Source organism: Tiliqua scincoides, chromosome 4 (genome assembly GCF_035046505.1).
Source record: "Tiliqua scincoides isolate rTilSci1 chromosome 4, rTilSci1.hap2, whole genome shotgun sequence".
Lineage (NCBI taxonomy): Eukaryota > Metazoa > Chordata > Lepidosauria > Squamata > Scincidae > Tiliqua > Tiliqua scincoides.
Genome location: NC_089824.1, coordinates 33,942,894 through 33,959,347, shown reverse-complemented (window position 1 = coordinate 33,959,347; position 16,454 = coordinate 33,942,894). Strand labels below are relative to the sequence as shown.

General features: G+C 44.8%; 1 protein-coding gene across 1 annotated transcript in view; it reads right to left on the bottom strand.

The window, feature by feature from the left end:
- Positions 1 to 6,857, bottom strand: part of TPD52 (tumor protein D52) — a 36,273-nt gene extending 29,416 nt beyond the window's left edge. The window contains exon 1 of the mRNA XM_066624298.1: positions 6,792 to 6,857. Within this exon, the coding sequence (XP_066480395.1) occupies positions 6,792 to 6,825 (34 nt within the window). The 5' untranslated portion in view covers positions 6,826 to 6,857. The remainder of the gene's footprint in view (positions 1 to 6,791) is intronic.
- Positions 6,858 to 16,454: the final 9,597 nt, after the last annotated feature.

The window sequence follows — 16,454 nt, the reverse complement described above, 5'->3', positions numbered from 1 at the left end:
CAGTCAAAACTCCAATAAGTATCACATTTTGAAGTCTAGGGCCATCAAGCATATTAGTCCTCATCAAAGTTAATCAAAACTCTTTACTTTCACTTGGTAATACTAAGCGAGGCACAGTAACAGAAGGTTTTGATTAGCATAAATAAGACTAAATTGTAACACCTAGAAAGCATTGGCTTAGTAGTAACAGTGACTGCAGAATTCAACAGGATTTTTAATCCTTCCAAGCAAGATCTTACTCATGAAAACCTTCAGAGGGAAACTGCTGAAACAGGCCATCAAGAAACCGCCTTAAACCAGAACCTTTTCTGCTTTCTGCAGTCTGGACTCATCAGATTATTAAAGTTTAAAAATCAGGATTTGTTGCAACAGCTTATAAAGAAAAAGCCCTTGCATGACTGAAAAACAGCAGCATTTAGAAATCACTATACCACATGACTCTTGCATAACAGTACACCAAGAACAGTATAAATCTACAATCCCAAATTCAACTTTATGGGATTACGGAAAGACTATGCATAAAATTGAGTTGCACATTTCACCAGCAATTGCAATACATGCAATGTTTTGTTACATGCATGCAAGATTTCAAATGCATGTTGTTACTGGACATCAGATGGCACAGACATGTCACTTGACACTAGCGAGTTCAACTACGGAACTTGCTTTTTTCCTAGAGCTATGAAAATGCATAGAAGCCAGTGTCAACTCAGAAACTAGACATACAAGTAGAGTTTCTATGTTCAGCAATGTCTCCCTTTACTGGAAAGGTACACAAACTCCATAATAGACTAGGATTTATCACTACTCAGGATTCCAACTAGTGCAGGTACCTGAAATTGTTTATGGATATTAAGGTAATACTCATATCTTACTTCAGTGATAGTGTTAGTTTATATGGAGCTACAGGCTACAGGCTACAGTTTATATGGAACTACTGGAATACCCCAGTATTGGCAGATCCAACATCCATTGTTTCAGTTATCCGCAGATAACAGGGATACTTTGAAAATGTGGGTAAACAGCTGAAAATAGCTTCGCTTATCCTCAAGCATTGAAACTGCTACATTTAGAGAGCTGCAGTTAATCTTCAGGGCTGCCTGCAGCCTCTTCCTGGTCCTGCTGAGGTTCCTACCTTCACTCAATATCATCTCAGAATGCACCTACTATGGTGCCTGACCACATTTACATGCATATTGGCTCCATTTCAACATGCAATTCTTTTTAATTGGAATATATTTTCTAGCTGAACAGGGACAGCCCAATTCTAACCAACTTTCCAGCTACAACACAGCCCTGATGTAAGAGAACAAACATTCCCTTACACAACTGCTCCCTCACCACACTCCCATCAACTAGAAACATTCCCATCAACTATGTATGGTCAGATACCATCCTAGTTTATGTTAACATTGCTCACTTCATGTTATGCATAAACATCCCACTTAAAGGACAACACTCCCACTTTCTAGAGGTTTTTCCATGCGACCTTTGGTGTCTAATTGCTCAGCTTTGCTGACTACATCCTTTAAAGGCTTTCATTAAACTGTAACACCAGATATCAGCAAGCCCCCCCCCCCAAGCCAAAGATTGCAAATCAGCTCCTTTGCAGCTCCAGAAAGTGGGACCTCTGCCACCAGCTTCATTAGGAGAAAGGCTGTACCCTGAGATATTTAAACAGAATTAAGAGGCAGGCAAGAGGCCTACATTGTAGTATGAATTGCACTGTAGTCAAACTTAATGCTTTTAAACTGGATTCTATGACTTGAAGCTGGCCTTTGTTGATTCACGATACAGTACTGGTTTTTGCCACTGTCCTCTAGTGTTAAACACCTGGACAAGAGGGGTCAGTCTGGATACATAGAGAAAAACAAGCAAGTGTCATCTGAAAGTCTCTGAAATCTGATGTGAAATGGCTAGTGTTTCTTTTCCCCTTCACTTCCACTGTCCACAGCCTATGTATACTCAAGAATTTAGAAGAGAGGGAAAGCTCCCCTCCCCCCCTTTACAGTACAAACCAACATCTCTCCTTCTTTCTTCCCTACAGGACAGACAACCCAGACTACTCACTTTATTTGGATACAGTACTAAGGACACGTTTGCCAGAAAGTGTGGTGGCTGTGGGCACCCAGTGGCACCTGTGGATTGCTGCTGTTATGAGTCTGCTTTTATTAGTCAAGTGTTTCCTGTACATGTCAGCTGGAGCAAGCAGAGATTCCATACAAATTTATTCAGTATTACTTGTCACATCTGCTAACCTATCATCGTTAGGTTTCAAGGAGCATGAAAAACTCTAGACAACTGAAAAGCAGAAACCCAGAAGCACAACAGCAACGAAGGGTGTTTTCACACATTATACTATTTGCTTTGCATGTCCAGACAATACAAAGCTGTGCTCTTAACATCTCTTTTTACCCCTTTCTTATTCAATCACGTATGCGGCTGTACAAGACACCACACAGTGAACTACAGAATACATCTTGCATTCAAAGCTTCTGGGTTTAATCCCTACCACATCTCTACCCCGCTAACTGGGTAAGAGGCACTTTTTCAAGTGGGTACTCTTTTATTTAGTGGGGGAGAGTAACCAGCCCTCCTCACCCCAGCAGTGTCTTTTATAGTGACTGTCTGCTGGTTTTCTTTTGCATCTTTGTGAGTCCTTTTGGGACAAGGAGCCATTAGTTATTTGATTTTTCTCTGTAAATCGCTTTGTGAACTTTTCATTGAAAAGCAGTACAGTATATAAATACTAATATTAATAATCTCCAGGACAGGGAAAGACACACACACACAGCCTGAAACCCTAAAGTGCAATTGCCATCCCAGCTAATCTTCAGGCAACACTGAGCAAAATGGCCAAGTGTCCAACTCAGTAGAAAGGGGATGCTTCAAAGTACTATGGGCTACATAATACTGAAAGAGGGGTGTGAAGTAGTGGCGTAGCTAGAGGGGGTGCAAAGCACTATGTTTTGTAGGGAGTCTCACCACAGTGTGCAAGGGGACCCACCCCCTTGGAGGAGGGAGAAAAACAGGTATGCCTCCAAAGCGGAGGGTCCCCTTGCTTGCTGTGGTGAGGCTCCCTGCAAAACATAACGCTTTGCACACCCTCTAGCTATGCCACTGGTGTGGAGGGCTTGTGCTGGAGACAGGCAAAAGAGATGAAGCAATCTATGGGGCGCATCCCCGTCTCATCACCTTACAGTAGGGAGACCAGATACAAAGGGGGGGCAAAGTGTCTATACCAGCGGTTTTCAACTGAACATAAGAACAGCCCTGCTGGATCAGGCCATAGGCCCATCTAGTCCAGCTTCCTGTATCTCACAGCGGCCCACCAAATGCCCCAGGGAGCACACCAGATAACAAGAGACCTGCATCCTGGTGCCCTCCCTTGCATCTGGCATTCTGACATAGCCCATTTCTAAAATCAGGAGGTTGCACATGTACATCATGGCTTGTAACCCGTAATGGATTTTTCCTCCAGAAACTTGTCCAATCCCCTTTTAAAGGCATCCAGGCCAGACGCCATAACCACATCCTGTGGCAAGGAGTTCCACAGACCAACCACACGCTGAGTAAAGAAATATTTTCTCTTGTCTGTTCTAACTCTCCCAACACTCAATTTTAGTGGATGTTTCCTGCCTCTGGTGTTATGTGAGAGTGTAAAGTGCATCTCCCTATCCACTCTGGCCATCCCCTGCATAATTTTGTATGTCTCAATCATGTCCCCCCTCAGGCATCTTTTCTAGGCTGAAGAGGCCCAAACACCATAACCTTTCCTCATAAGGAAGGTGCTCCAGCCCAGTAATCATCTTAGTCGCTCTCTTTTGCAACTTTTCCATTTCCAATATGCCTTTTTTGAGATGTGGCGACCAGAACTGCACACAATACTCCAGGTGTGGCCTTACCATAGATTTGTACAATGGCATTATAATATTAGCATGTTATGTTAATGAGCATGTTTTGTTATCAATACCTTTTCTAATGATCCCAAACAAGCATAGAACTGGCCTTCTTTACTGCCACCGCACATTGAGTCGACACTTTTATTGACCTGTCCAACACCACCCCAAGATCTCTCTCCTGATCTGTCTGCTCAGATCTGCTCAGAACCCATCAGCCTATATCTAAAGTTTTGATTTTTTGCCCCAATGTGCATGACCTTACACTTACTTACATTGAAGCGCATCTGCCATTTTGCTGCCCATTCTGCCAGTCTGGAGAGATCCTTCTGGAGCTCCTCACAATCACTTTTGGTCTTCACCACTCAGAAAAGTTTGGTGTCGTCTGCACCTCACTGCTCAACCCTGTCTCCAGGTCATTTATGAAGAGGTTGAAAAGCACTGGTCCCAGGACAGATCCTTGGGGCACACCGCTTTTCACTTCTCTCCATTGTGAAAATTGCCCATTGACACCCACTCTTTGTTTCCTGGTCTTCAACCAGTTCTCAATCCATGAGAGGACCTGTCCTCTAATTCCCTGACTGTGGAGTTTTTTCAGTAGCCTTTGGTGAGGGACCGTGTGAACGCCTTTTGAAAGTCCAGATATATAATGTCTACGGGTTCTCCCGCATCCACATACCTGTTGACCTTTTCAAATAATTCTATAAGGTTCGTGAGGTAAGACTTACCCTTACAGAAGCCATGCTGATTCTCCCTCAGCAAGGCTTGTTCGTCTATGTGTTTTGAGATTCTATGTTTGATGAGGCATTCCACCATCTTACCCGGTATAGATGTTAGGCTGAAGTGTGCCACAAGATTGTCTCAGGTGTGCCAGCAGGGCCAGAGGAAGCAGGCAGCAGCCAGGCAAGGGGGAGAAGCGGCTGCTTTGACCCTCAGGTGGCAGCTGGCAAAAAAGGAGCAGCCTCAGCTGCTTTGCATCTCCTGCTGCTGAGGGAGAGGAAGGCTGCAACCCAATCCTCATTTACCTGAGAGTAAACCCCATTGACTATTATGGAGCTTACTTCTGAGTAGACACACCTAGGATTGGGTAAAGTCCTCCCCAGGAGCTGATTGGGCAGCCAGAGACACCGGGAGGATGGAGTGAGAACAAGGGGGGCAGGAGTAGGTAAGCAAGCCAGAAGGGAAGGAGTTTGCTGAGGCCACCAGCCCAAGAACTGGCTGGCCTGGCCAAGGATCCATGAAACTCCTTTTCCTGCCACAGTTGCCTGCAACTGCCCAAAGGGACCCTCCCTGCCTTGCCTTTCACCTTTCAGAGGAAGGGCTTTGGGCCACAATCCTATCCACACTTACCTGGGAGTAAGTCCCATTGACTATAGTGGAGTTTACTTCTGAGTAGACCTATTGCCTAGGATTGGGCTTTTGGTCCACTTTTTTTTCCTAAATACAGGAGCAGGCAATTGGCACTTCTCCCCACCCCATTCCCTCCCACATCCCCCCAAATCTCATAACAGTAGTTAGCACCTCTCTTACTGTCCCTCCCTTCACTCCTCTGCACCTTTCAAAGGTCCAGAATCACTTTCCTCACATTCTCCCCCCCCCTCCAGTTGAATCCTGCACTTTTCAATCATGTGTCTTCATTGCCCTTCACCTCACACCTCTCCACTATGTGCTCAATCTGACCTCTCTTTGCCAACACTTTCTGGCATAACATTTTAATAACATTTTCCAGATCCTTTCCAGAATCACATATACTTTCCTCTCCAAACTTCTTCTGAGTCTTTGGCTGCAATCCTTACTACACTTTCCTGAGAGTAAGCCACATTGAACAAAATAGGACTTACTTCGGAGTAGAGCTGGTTAGGATTGTGCCCTTTGTCCTGTAATGATCTAATTGTATTAATTGTATCAAAATTAATTGTAATGTAGTAATTTAATGTAAGTAAAAAACTGGTAGTGTGCCTTGTCAATTTTAGTGCCCTGTCAGTGTGAAAAAGGTTGAAAATGGCTGGTCCATACTTTTATATAGAAGAGGGAATTTGTGCAGATGTGGCAGGTGCAGCTCAATATGGAAGGGTGCATCTGCCCACATTTCCTCTTCTATATAGCGCTTAAAGGTATAGACACTTTGACCCTCCCCCTTTGTATCTGGACTCCCTACCTTGTAGAGGCCGGACACATGGTCCCAAAGGAGACTGCTGCAGGGGAAGAGACTGGGAGGCGGAGGCGCAGCCACGCCCTGACCATGCCCACCCTATGCCCACAGGCGCCACAGACTTGGGCTACTCCTGAGTAGACAGGCATAGGATTGCGCTGCAGAGATACCATCCGATCCACACTTACTGAGGAGTAAGCTCCATTGACTATAATGGATTTACTTCTGAGTAGACAGACATAGGATTGGGCTGGAGGCTACAAACCCAGCCACACTTTCCTGGGAGGAAGCCACACCGACTACAATGGGCCTTACTTCTGAGTAGACATGCTCAAGAGGGGGCTCTCAGCCCCTCCCGCCTCCGCAGAACACCTCGGCGACGGAGCTGCCCCCCAAGCCCCCCAGGCAGCCCCTCCCGCCTCTCGAGGCTCTTCCCCTCGGAGGCGAGGCGGGAGCCGCCGCCAGAGACTCTCCCCGCAACTCCCGAGGCTCCCTCGTGCCCCTCAGCTGTGGGCGAGCTCAGGGCGGGGCGCGCGCGGCCTCCAGCAGGGCCCCCTCGCGGGAAGGGGCTGGAGCGGCGCCCCATCAGCGGGCGAGAGGAGCGAAGAGTTGCTGGCGCTGGAAACTCTGCCCCGCGAGGAGGAGGCGGCGGCACGACCACGGGTGGGGGAGGGGAAGAGCCCGTTAACGGTCGGGCTGCGGCGCGGCCCCCGCGCGCACTGGCGCCCCCGCCCACTCACCGTATTCTCCGCCGAGGCTCATCCCCGCAGCCATCCCCGCCTCGCACTCCTGCTCTGCGCGCTCCACCCGCCCGCGCCTCATAAAGGGCGGATTCCCGTCCGCGTCCACGTCAGCCAGGCGAGGCGGTGGAGCCACCTGACCGCCGCTGGCCCCGCCTGACCCGGCAGCGCCGAGGTGCGCCGCAGGTGCGGGACTCGGGAGGGTCGCCCAGGAGCAGGAGGGTGACGCGCGGCAGGTGCACCCCGGCGGCAGCGCTGTTCTGGGCATGTCTACTCACGAGTAGCGCCCAGTGTTCAGAGGGGCTCACTCCCAGGAAGTGTGCATAGGATCGCATCCTCAGGCAGCAGTCCTGGGAGTAGCCCCATTGACTGTCATGGGACAGCTTCTGAGTAGGCATGCAGAGGATTGGACTCAGGCTGCAATCCTGTCCACACTTACCTGGGAGTAAGCCCCATTGACTATAATGGGACTTAACTTCTGAGTAGACATGCAGAGGATTGGGCTCTGACAGCACTGAGTAGCCTGAGGGCCCAATCCTATCCAAGTTTCCAGCTCCAGTGCACCCGCAATGCAGCTCCAAGGTAAGAGAACAAACGCTCCCATACCTTGAGGAGGCTTATGTGACTTTCCCCCTACCAAAGGATACAGCGTGCACCCCATTGATATAGTTGCACCAGCCCTGGAAAATTGGATAGGATTGGCCCCTGAGTGGTTTAGAACTCAGCCATAATCCAAGCAGGGTGAGGCTGCAATCCTAGCCACACTTTCCTGGGAGTAAGCCCCACCGAGCCCAAGTGGGGCTTACTTTTGAGCAGACATGCATAGGATTGGGCTTTGAGTTCCTAGTGGGGTGGTTCAAATGCAATCCTAGCCATACTTTCCTGGGAATGAGCACCATTGACTATAATGGTACTTACTTCAGAGTAGATGTGCATAGGATTGGGCTCTGTATGGTTTAGAACTCAGTTGTAATCCAAGCTACAATCCTATGCACACTTCTCTGGGAGTAAGCCCCATTTAACCCAAGAGGGGCTTACTTCTGAGTAGGCATGCATAGGATTGGGCTGTGAGTACTAGCAGTTTGGTTGCAATCCTATCCACACTGACCTGGGAGTAAACCCCACTGACTATAATGGGAATCACTTCTGAGTAGACATGCCTAGGTTTGGGCTCTTCAACCAGAACATTTGCACTAGCATTAGGTTTCAGGCCCCGGAACATGTGACTTTATCAAGCCAAGAGTTCACCTGAGCATGTGCAACATGAGCATCTGTTTGTTGGAGAGATTTATATCCTGCTTTTAGCAGTAATCCCAAAGCAGGCAACACTACAGTCCTATACTTAAGCAACCAGCCTAGCTATACTGGCCTAACTGTCATCTGTATCATATATTAGTCCAGTTCTAAGAAGGAAGGTGGGAAGCAAGTAAGGCTGCAATCCTAACCCCACTTTCCTGGGAGTAAGACCCATTGAACACAATAGGACTTACTTCTGAGTAGACCTGGTTAGGATTGTGCCCTAAATCATGTTCAAGCCCAACCTTCAGGAATGGTAGAATCAAGGCCAAAGTCATCCTCTGCATCTTAGAGCAGGTGTGTCAGATATAAGGTCTGCAGGCCAAACTCGACACCTAGAAGCAATTTATCAGGCCCCTTATAAATGGGCTCTCTCATATCTTGGAACTGTGGACAAGATTTGCATATTTTCTTTTCAATCATTTGCAGCTAATTAGTTTCTATGTGAGAACAAAGTGCTCGTTTCTGGTCATCATCTGTTTATTGATGTCACTTTCTGCTTAATGATGAAACAGGTGGCATGAATACTAACTTTGACCCTCTGTATGAAACAGATGAGTTTGACATCCTTTGTCTAGAACAAGGGTCCCCAAACCCCAGCCCGGTGGCCAGATGCAGCCCACAGTGAGCCTCTATTCAGCCCGTCTCTTGTCCCCTGAAAGCCTCTGGCCCACTAGACTGAACATGACCAGAGCTGTGCTCTGATTGCAGCTGGAGGGTGTTCTGAGGGCCAGAGAGGCTGTGAATGAGCCAACTCATTCATTTATTTATTCATCTAAGTTCCATCTCTAATTTATTTAAATTTTATATTTAAATTTTTCCCCAGCCCTCAGCACTGCGCCAGATATTTCATGCGGCCCTCTGGCCAAAAAGTTTGGAGACCCCTGGTCTAGAAGTACCCATGCCACAGGAAAGGGATAGCAGTAGGTCTTGAACCCACACAGGCTCTTTACAGAGTATCTTACTAACCAGTCAGCCACATGCCCAAGGTACTTCACAGGACTGGGAGTTTGGCATACAATAGACCTCAGATCCTGTTTGTGCAATGCTGGCATAATGGAAGAGTACAGGTGAGGTTCCACATGGGGAGACTACAGACTGAAGCTTGAGATGGACTGTTTCCACAAAAGGAGCTTAGAGGAATCACAAAGAGGCATGCCTGGCTAGGAGTCTGATCACATTCTTCAACTGACTGTCTCATTAATCATGGCAGCCATGAATAGGCTGCTTATGAACCCCAAATACCCTGTCCTGCCTCCAGAGCCCAAAGAGTAAGTTAGTAGGGATGACCCTGAGCCCTGGTAACAGAAAGGCCACTACTCCCCTGTTGACTGCTACCCCAAGGCCAGCTGAAGTAAGAGACAACTAGAATGGGAAGAGTTGCCTGCCATCTCTTTAACTCTGTGATCAAGTTAAAACTTTTGTTGAACAGTATCCAAAAAAGAAATGTGTGAAGTTGCCAACCATCCCATCCCAACAGGGCTCTTATTCCTTTGCAACTTGTGTGACAGACAGCAAAGTAGCAGGCAGGGAGGTCTGACTGCACCAGTTACATCACTGTCTGTCACAGAATGTACACAGCTACAAGTCCTGTCTGGAATAAGTAGGCTAGCAACTTCACAGAGGCACCACTGTAATCACGCTGGTCACTACTACCAGGCATGCTTGTGATCTGCACAGCAGCTATGTGAAGGATCCTGTGTCCCCTGCCCAGTTAGAAGGCTGCCCATAGAGAGCAAAGAAAAACACAGAGAAGGTAGCACAGAATAGATGGCAGCAGCAACACATGACATAATGCATATACTCAGTGTTTGTGAATGAGAGTGGTGTGAGCTGAATGTACATGCAATTGTGCCCTTGAAGGAGAGGGTGCAGTACCTGGGGCATGATCTTTCCCTCCTCATGGGAAGTTACAGGGAACTCTGACAGTTGTGATTATTCTGCCCCATGTGGCAACACCACAGTCCTGGAAAAAAACTAAAGGGTTTGTGTTTGGCCAGCAGTAGCAATGGTTGGAGTACCTGGCATTCACCAACTCTGGAGTACAGCAGAGACTGTACTCACTCTGCTGTTAGCTGCTGCAAGATAAAGGAATAATTATACAACACCATTTGTAGCAACAAGTCAATACTGAAGGCCGAGTGTAGAGACATAATGGGCACTCCTGCTGGCTGGGCTTACACATGGCTAAGAAGAGTCCTAGTGTAGGTCTAAGTATAGTAGGCTACTAGCATTCTTGGGTGCATTTGGGGCTCCCTTTGTGGCTTGCCCCTGTTCCTCCCAGGGCAAAAAAAAAAGTGTTTCCTGGTTGATGGATTTCCCCACAGGGTCTTGGGGCGGCTTCTGTCTTTATGCATCTGTCCTTTACTAAGGGAGTTCTCTTTTGGTAACGTGCTGTACTCAAAAAGGTATTCTTGGCAGTGTGTGTTTCTGTGACTTGCATAACAGAATTTCAGCTCTGAGTGTTGAGATTCCTGACTGCTCTCTGATTTTGCTCCCTTGCTGCCTGAGCTGCAGTAGCTCCTACAACAGGACACACTGGCATCTTTGTGCCAGGCAGGTGGTGGGTGTGCTGTGCTGCTGTCACGGGGACAGCAGCTCCCTGTTTCCATGAGTTGATTGGCAGTTTCCGTGCCTTGCCCAAATAACATTGCATTATCATGCATTATCAGCATGTCAGCCCTTGGCTGGTACTTGCCATTGGTGCTGATGGGTTTTTGAAGCCTTTTTTAACTTCTCCTCCTCTGTGCTGGGTTAGTATAGGATACAGACTACAGTTAAACTAGTGTAGCTAGGCTGGTTGTGGCTTAATCTGAGTACCAGATTGCTCTGTAAATCCTTTTGAAACTTCCCTTATCATGTGATTTAAAATACTTTGATTCAATGATTTGCTTATACAGTACAAATCAATCCATTTCCTCTCATGGGAACACTCGTGGACACTCTACAAGGGACACCAGTGCCATCCCTTACAGCTCCTAGCGCCTCACCTCAACCCCCCTCCCCCAGCGATTCATTGAATCTTCCAGAGCAGCATGAGATACAGTGTGGGGCTGCAACTGTAGGGGAAGACACTGGTATATAAGCAGAAATTGTTCTATCCATACAAGCAGTTCTTTGAATCCAAGGTGCCCTATTATGCACATTTACTTGGGAGTAATCCTATTTAATGCATCATATGAGCCCTTTTCAAACAGGGAAGATTTTATTTATTTTGTCTTCTCTGTAAACTACTTTGTGAACTTTTTTGTTGAAAAGCATATATAAATGTTCTTATTAATATAATTCTTTATTGTAATCTAAAGACAGTCTGTAGTTTTGCTTGTTCTTCCATACTTAAAGCCAAGCTGTCTTACTCTCTCTCTAATTCATGGTGCACATTTGCAATTTGATGTTGGTTATTACATGCACACAGTCTCATAGGGATTTAAATTCACACTGGCAAGCACTCAAAGAAGGTAACAGGAAATGGAATCCAGTTCTTATCCATGGACTACTAGGGTGATTTAGTGGGCAGAATGATTTACAGCTTTCAGTATTCTAGTGATAACTAATGATCAAACATGACTTTTCTCTCAATACTGTGCTGTTTCTGTAATGTTGCTGCTGGTTCATATCTCCAGATGTAATAAAATTGTACATATTTTAAACCTTAATCGTATTGCTCAAAATCACTCTTTATTTGGGGTATGTTCACCATGTCTTATTTATCACTGAAGAGAAATGCTTGTCTTACTTCTTGACTTGACAGAGTATTGAATTTCTTCACCCTGTCCCATGGATTATCTTTGCAGTTCTGCAACCTGAAAAAAAAAAAAAAATGTTTATATGCATTTCAGTTTCATTGGAGATTCTGCTGCACTGTGTTATAGTATGCCTTCCAGTTAACATCTACTGCTATAGATTTGAAAGCATCTGTGGTTTAAAAAAATAACAATAAATCCTACACTTCAAGTCTTGTCCTACTTTATGTCTTTGGACTTTCAAATGTAAAACCACAAATCAATGTGTGACTCAGTGGCTAAGGCCAGTAGAACAGAAATAACTACACACATTTTGAAAAAAGGAACTGCACCTCTTATATTAGATAAAATTACTGGTGGGTATGGCATATTGTTGATGTCCATACACCAAGTAGGTACAGCAGAGGAGATACAGGTCTGCAATATTTCATGTTTTTCTTAGTGACAAACATTTGATCGGAATTTAGACAAATAAAGGGTTAAGGACCCAATCCTATCCAATTTTCCAGCTCCGGTGTAGCTACAATGCAGTCCTGTGGTAAGGGAATACATCTTCCCCTACCCTGAGAAGGCCCCAGTGACTGCTCCTCCACCACAAGATCCAACATATACCCCACTGGCACAACTGCACTAGCACTGAAAAATTGGATAGGACTGGGCCCTAAGACATTCTTGTTAATAGAATAGTAGCTCATTGTTTTAGCAATCTAAGAAACAGTAGAATTCTGAGGTCACTGTGTAGCCATGTCTATATTAGTAATTATTACACGATAATGTTATTCAGTAATTTACATAAACTGGCCCATGAAAGACCTACAGTTGAGGAGTGATTTTAGTATTCCTTTCTAATCGGAATTCCTTTCTAATAGGAATACTTAAAGTGATTTTAGTATTCTTTTCAGTTCATCTTCAGCATACTGGGTTTGTATGAGACGTGCCTTGCTCTGAGGGTGGAAGGAAACTGAAGGATATGAATAATAAATAAGGACAGAGAATGATGGTTGTTCCTCCAAATGGGTTTTTTAAACTGGTTGTTTATCTTCCAAGCAAATAGGGTATCCAGAGAGTTATGTTATGGAACAGGAACATCAAGTTTCAATATTTGCTCTGCTTAGCTACACACATGTACCACTCACCAATTTAATTCTTTCAAAGGGCGTGCAAGAAAAATTATACACATGGATGATGTTCATACATGTATGTGCCTAATTTGACTGGCTGTTCACAGAATTGTTGCCATAGCTACTGCCACACCACACTACAAGTGCTCTGTCTTTCAGTTAAAGCAAGGGTGTCCAAAGTTTTTGGCAGGAGGGCCACATTATCTCTCAGACACTGTGTTGGGGGCCGGGGGGGGAAATTAGTTTACATTTAAAATTTGAATAAATGTACATAAGTTTACATAAATGAATATATTAAAGATAAACTTATATGAATGAATGAAGGTCTTGCAATAGCTCAAGGCCTATAAAAGGCCTTGCACAAATCAAGGCTGGCCTGTCCTTTGATGCCGCTGCTGCATCACAGATGTGAAACAGCAAGCAGTGGAGGGAGCCCTCATTCCACAGCTCACACAAGCGGTCAAATAGTCTACCTCAAGCTGAGAGAAATTGCATCGGGCCAGTGTGGGCTCCAACAAATCTCTGGAGGTCCAGAGGCTCATTGGAGTCTGGGGGCTCCCTGAGGGCCGCATTGAGAAGCCTTGAGGGCCGCAAGTGCCCTCAAGTTTGGGCACCCCTGAGTTAAAGGGCAGTTTCTAAAGGAAGAAATGCAAAGACTTCAGTTTTTGCTTACTCTATAGTCCAGAACTATTCCTAGTGGCTTTAATGCTGATAAGTTATTTGAGTTTGAGGATCCTACTTCCCCACCATAGCTCTTGTGGTGGTTGGCAGTATGTGTAAAAAAACTGGTGAGAAAAGAAAACCTTATGAACTTATTAATAATAATATTTATATACCATTCTCAAGAAAAAGTTCACCAAGCAATTTACACAACAAAATAAATGAAAAGACGGTTCCCTGTCCAAGAGGACTGAAGTACAAAAGACACAAATAAGATACCAGCAAACAGCTAACTACATAATATCCTGACTTCAGAATGCATACAATCAAAGTTCCTGAGGGCAGCCCTAGGAGTACTGATTTTGTTCTATGCTGGTCTGTGACTGTAATAAAGATTTGATTGATTGGCACATTGCGCCACACTGACTGAAGAGGGATTCCTCAGAGGAAATTGTCTAGGAAGCTATATGAAGCAAATTCAGCAAAGTTAACTCTTTGCGGTAAACCCAGGAGTTGCATCAGAGATCAGCCAGGTTTGGCACTGGTCAAGGCCTCATGTCATTCAGAGGGACTATGTGGCTAGGCCAACTCCTGATTCCTCATTACCAATGGCAATGATAGGCACCTGGGGCAGACAAGTGCTACCAGGGGGGCTCAGGACAAGGCCCTTAGCAACTTGGTGCTAGCACTGGAGTGGACTTTAAAATTCCTGTACTATCATGTCTATATTTCCTCCCCTTTTTTGTGTTTAGAAATTCAACAGAAGCCACTTTTCTCGGCTAGAAAATAAAGTGAAAGAGAAAGTTGGACTCATTAAGTTCTGCTTATGTATAAAGACACAGAGCCAGTAACAGAAGAAAAATGTGTCAATCTTGGAAGCAACATGTTTTAAGCTAGCTTTTCTCAAACTGTGCTCCTCCTAGATAATAAAATTAAATACAGTACACTACAGGTCTTTTTAATCCTGCATTGATTGGATTCTACATTGACAAAGCATAAAACCTGGGAATGCTATGAACAGATAGTTTTAACAGTATGAATCAGTGTTAAATCACAGAGCGTTAAGGAATCTGCTAAGGGTGTGTGCCTTGGAGGTGGTGAGTCACTAGGATTACAGTCAAACAAGGTCTGGGGAGACCCAGGTCCAAATCCCTATGAATCTCACTAGGTAACTTTGGGTTAGTCAACGTAAATCTATTTCACAGGGTTGTTGTAAGGTTAAAATAGGAAAGTGATAAAGCCTTGTATGCCAAGCACTTTGGAGAAATGGCAGGATAAAAATGTAGTGTGTCAAATGTTTTTATTCCAGTAATTGTCCCTACATTTGGCTGAAATATAGAAGTGAATGGTGTTATGATGAATAGGATGCAATAACCATGCTGTTAAATTCACTTACTTTTAAAAAATACATTAAATAGGATAAAGCTGAGTAGGTTTTTTTTAATGTTCAAATTAAACAGACCTTTTTTCTTTGCCTGGGGGAAAATTGTGTTTCCCCTCTCCCATATCCTCTCTCTCTTTCTATCCTTGAATGGCAAAGCACCTGAAGGGAAAGAGCTGCAGCTTCTTAGCATGGATTAAAAGCTTTTAGCTTCTTAAGTAATTCTGCAGTTAGCCTGTATGATTTAATTATGGTCACTAATAAAATCTCACTTTCATTTCAGGAGCAAAATTAATGGATTTAAGAAAGGAAGGTTTGTAAATAGTGTCTTGGAGAAACTTTAGCACTCTTCTTCCAATATAAACATGAAAGAATAACCAGGTTTCTAATGGCATGCAAGCCCCCAAAGACATAAGACCTTTGCTGGATTAGGCTAACGGCCCACCTAATCCAGCTTCCTGTCTCTCCTAGTGGCCTACTAGATGCCTCAGGAAGCTCTCAGAACAACAAAGTATCTGTATCTTGTTGCAAATTCCTTGCATCTGGCATTCAGAGGTTGCAGATAGTCATCATGGCTTGTAACCTGTGATGGACTTTTCTGCCATAAATCTGTTTGATCCCCTTTTTAAAGACATTTAGGCCAGGTGCCATCACAACATCTGGTGGCATGGAGTTGCACAGATCATTTATTCACTGGGTAAAGAAATATTTCCTTTTGTCTGTTGTAACTTTCCCATCATTCAATTTTACTGGGTGTCCCCTAGTTCCAGAAAAGTGTGTGCTTATCATTGCTTCCTGTCATTGCTCAGGCATTGTTTTCTGCTCTTACTCGGAAGTCTCTTTGGTAAAAGAAATGCTGCCCAGCAGCAGCCAGCAGTGCAGTGGGCACTACCAGTTAGTTCACTCATGTTCACACCCCAGATTTCCAAAATGCCTCTTGATTTCACCATCTGTGAGCTGGTTAGCAAAGAAGGTAGTGTTTTGATTGATGACTGCTTGGCATTTCTGTGAAAGAGGAAGGGAGGAACATTCACATTTTTTTGTCTTGTGCCTCACCAACCATGAAAGCACACTTCCTGTTGCCATGCAAGCTGAACATACAGATAACATCAACAACAACAAAAAATGCCCCTGTGCAGCCACTACACATGCTGGGGCTGTACAAACACTAAGGCTGCTTAATTTTTCCCCTCTGTAGTGTCATCAAAGTAGGCTTTAAGCCAATTGGACCAAATTGTACCAAACTGAACCCCGTGCCTAAGTGGGCCCTACATTAGGGTAATCAACTTACCCTATAGTACTAACCCAATAGTGTTGTATGCAATTTATATTACACTGTGCTAAGATGCATTTGGTCCATTAACTCACATGCACTTTTTAAGTGCACATTTTGATTGCTTTTCGTCCTACCAAAAAGTCTATAATACATTTAATTATAAATTTACTATAAATGTTATTTATA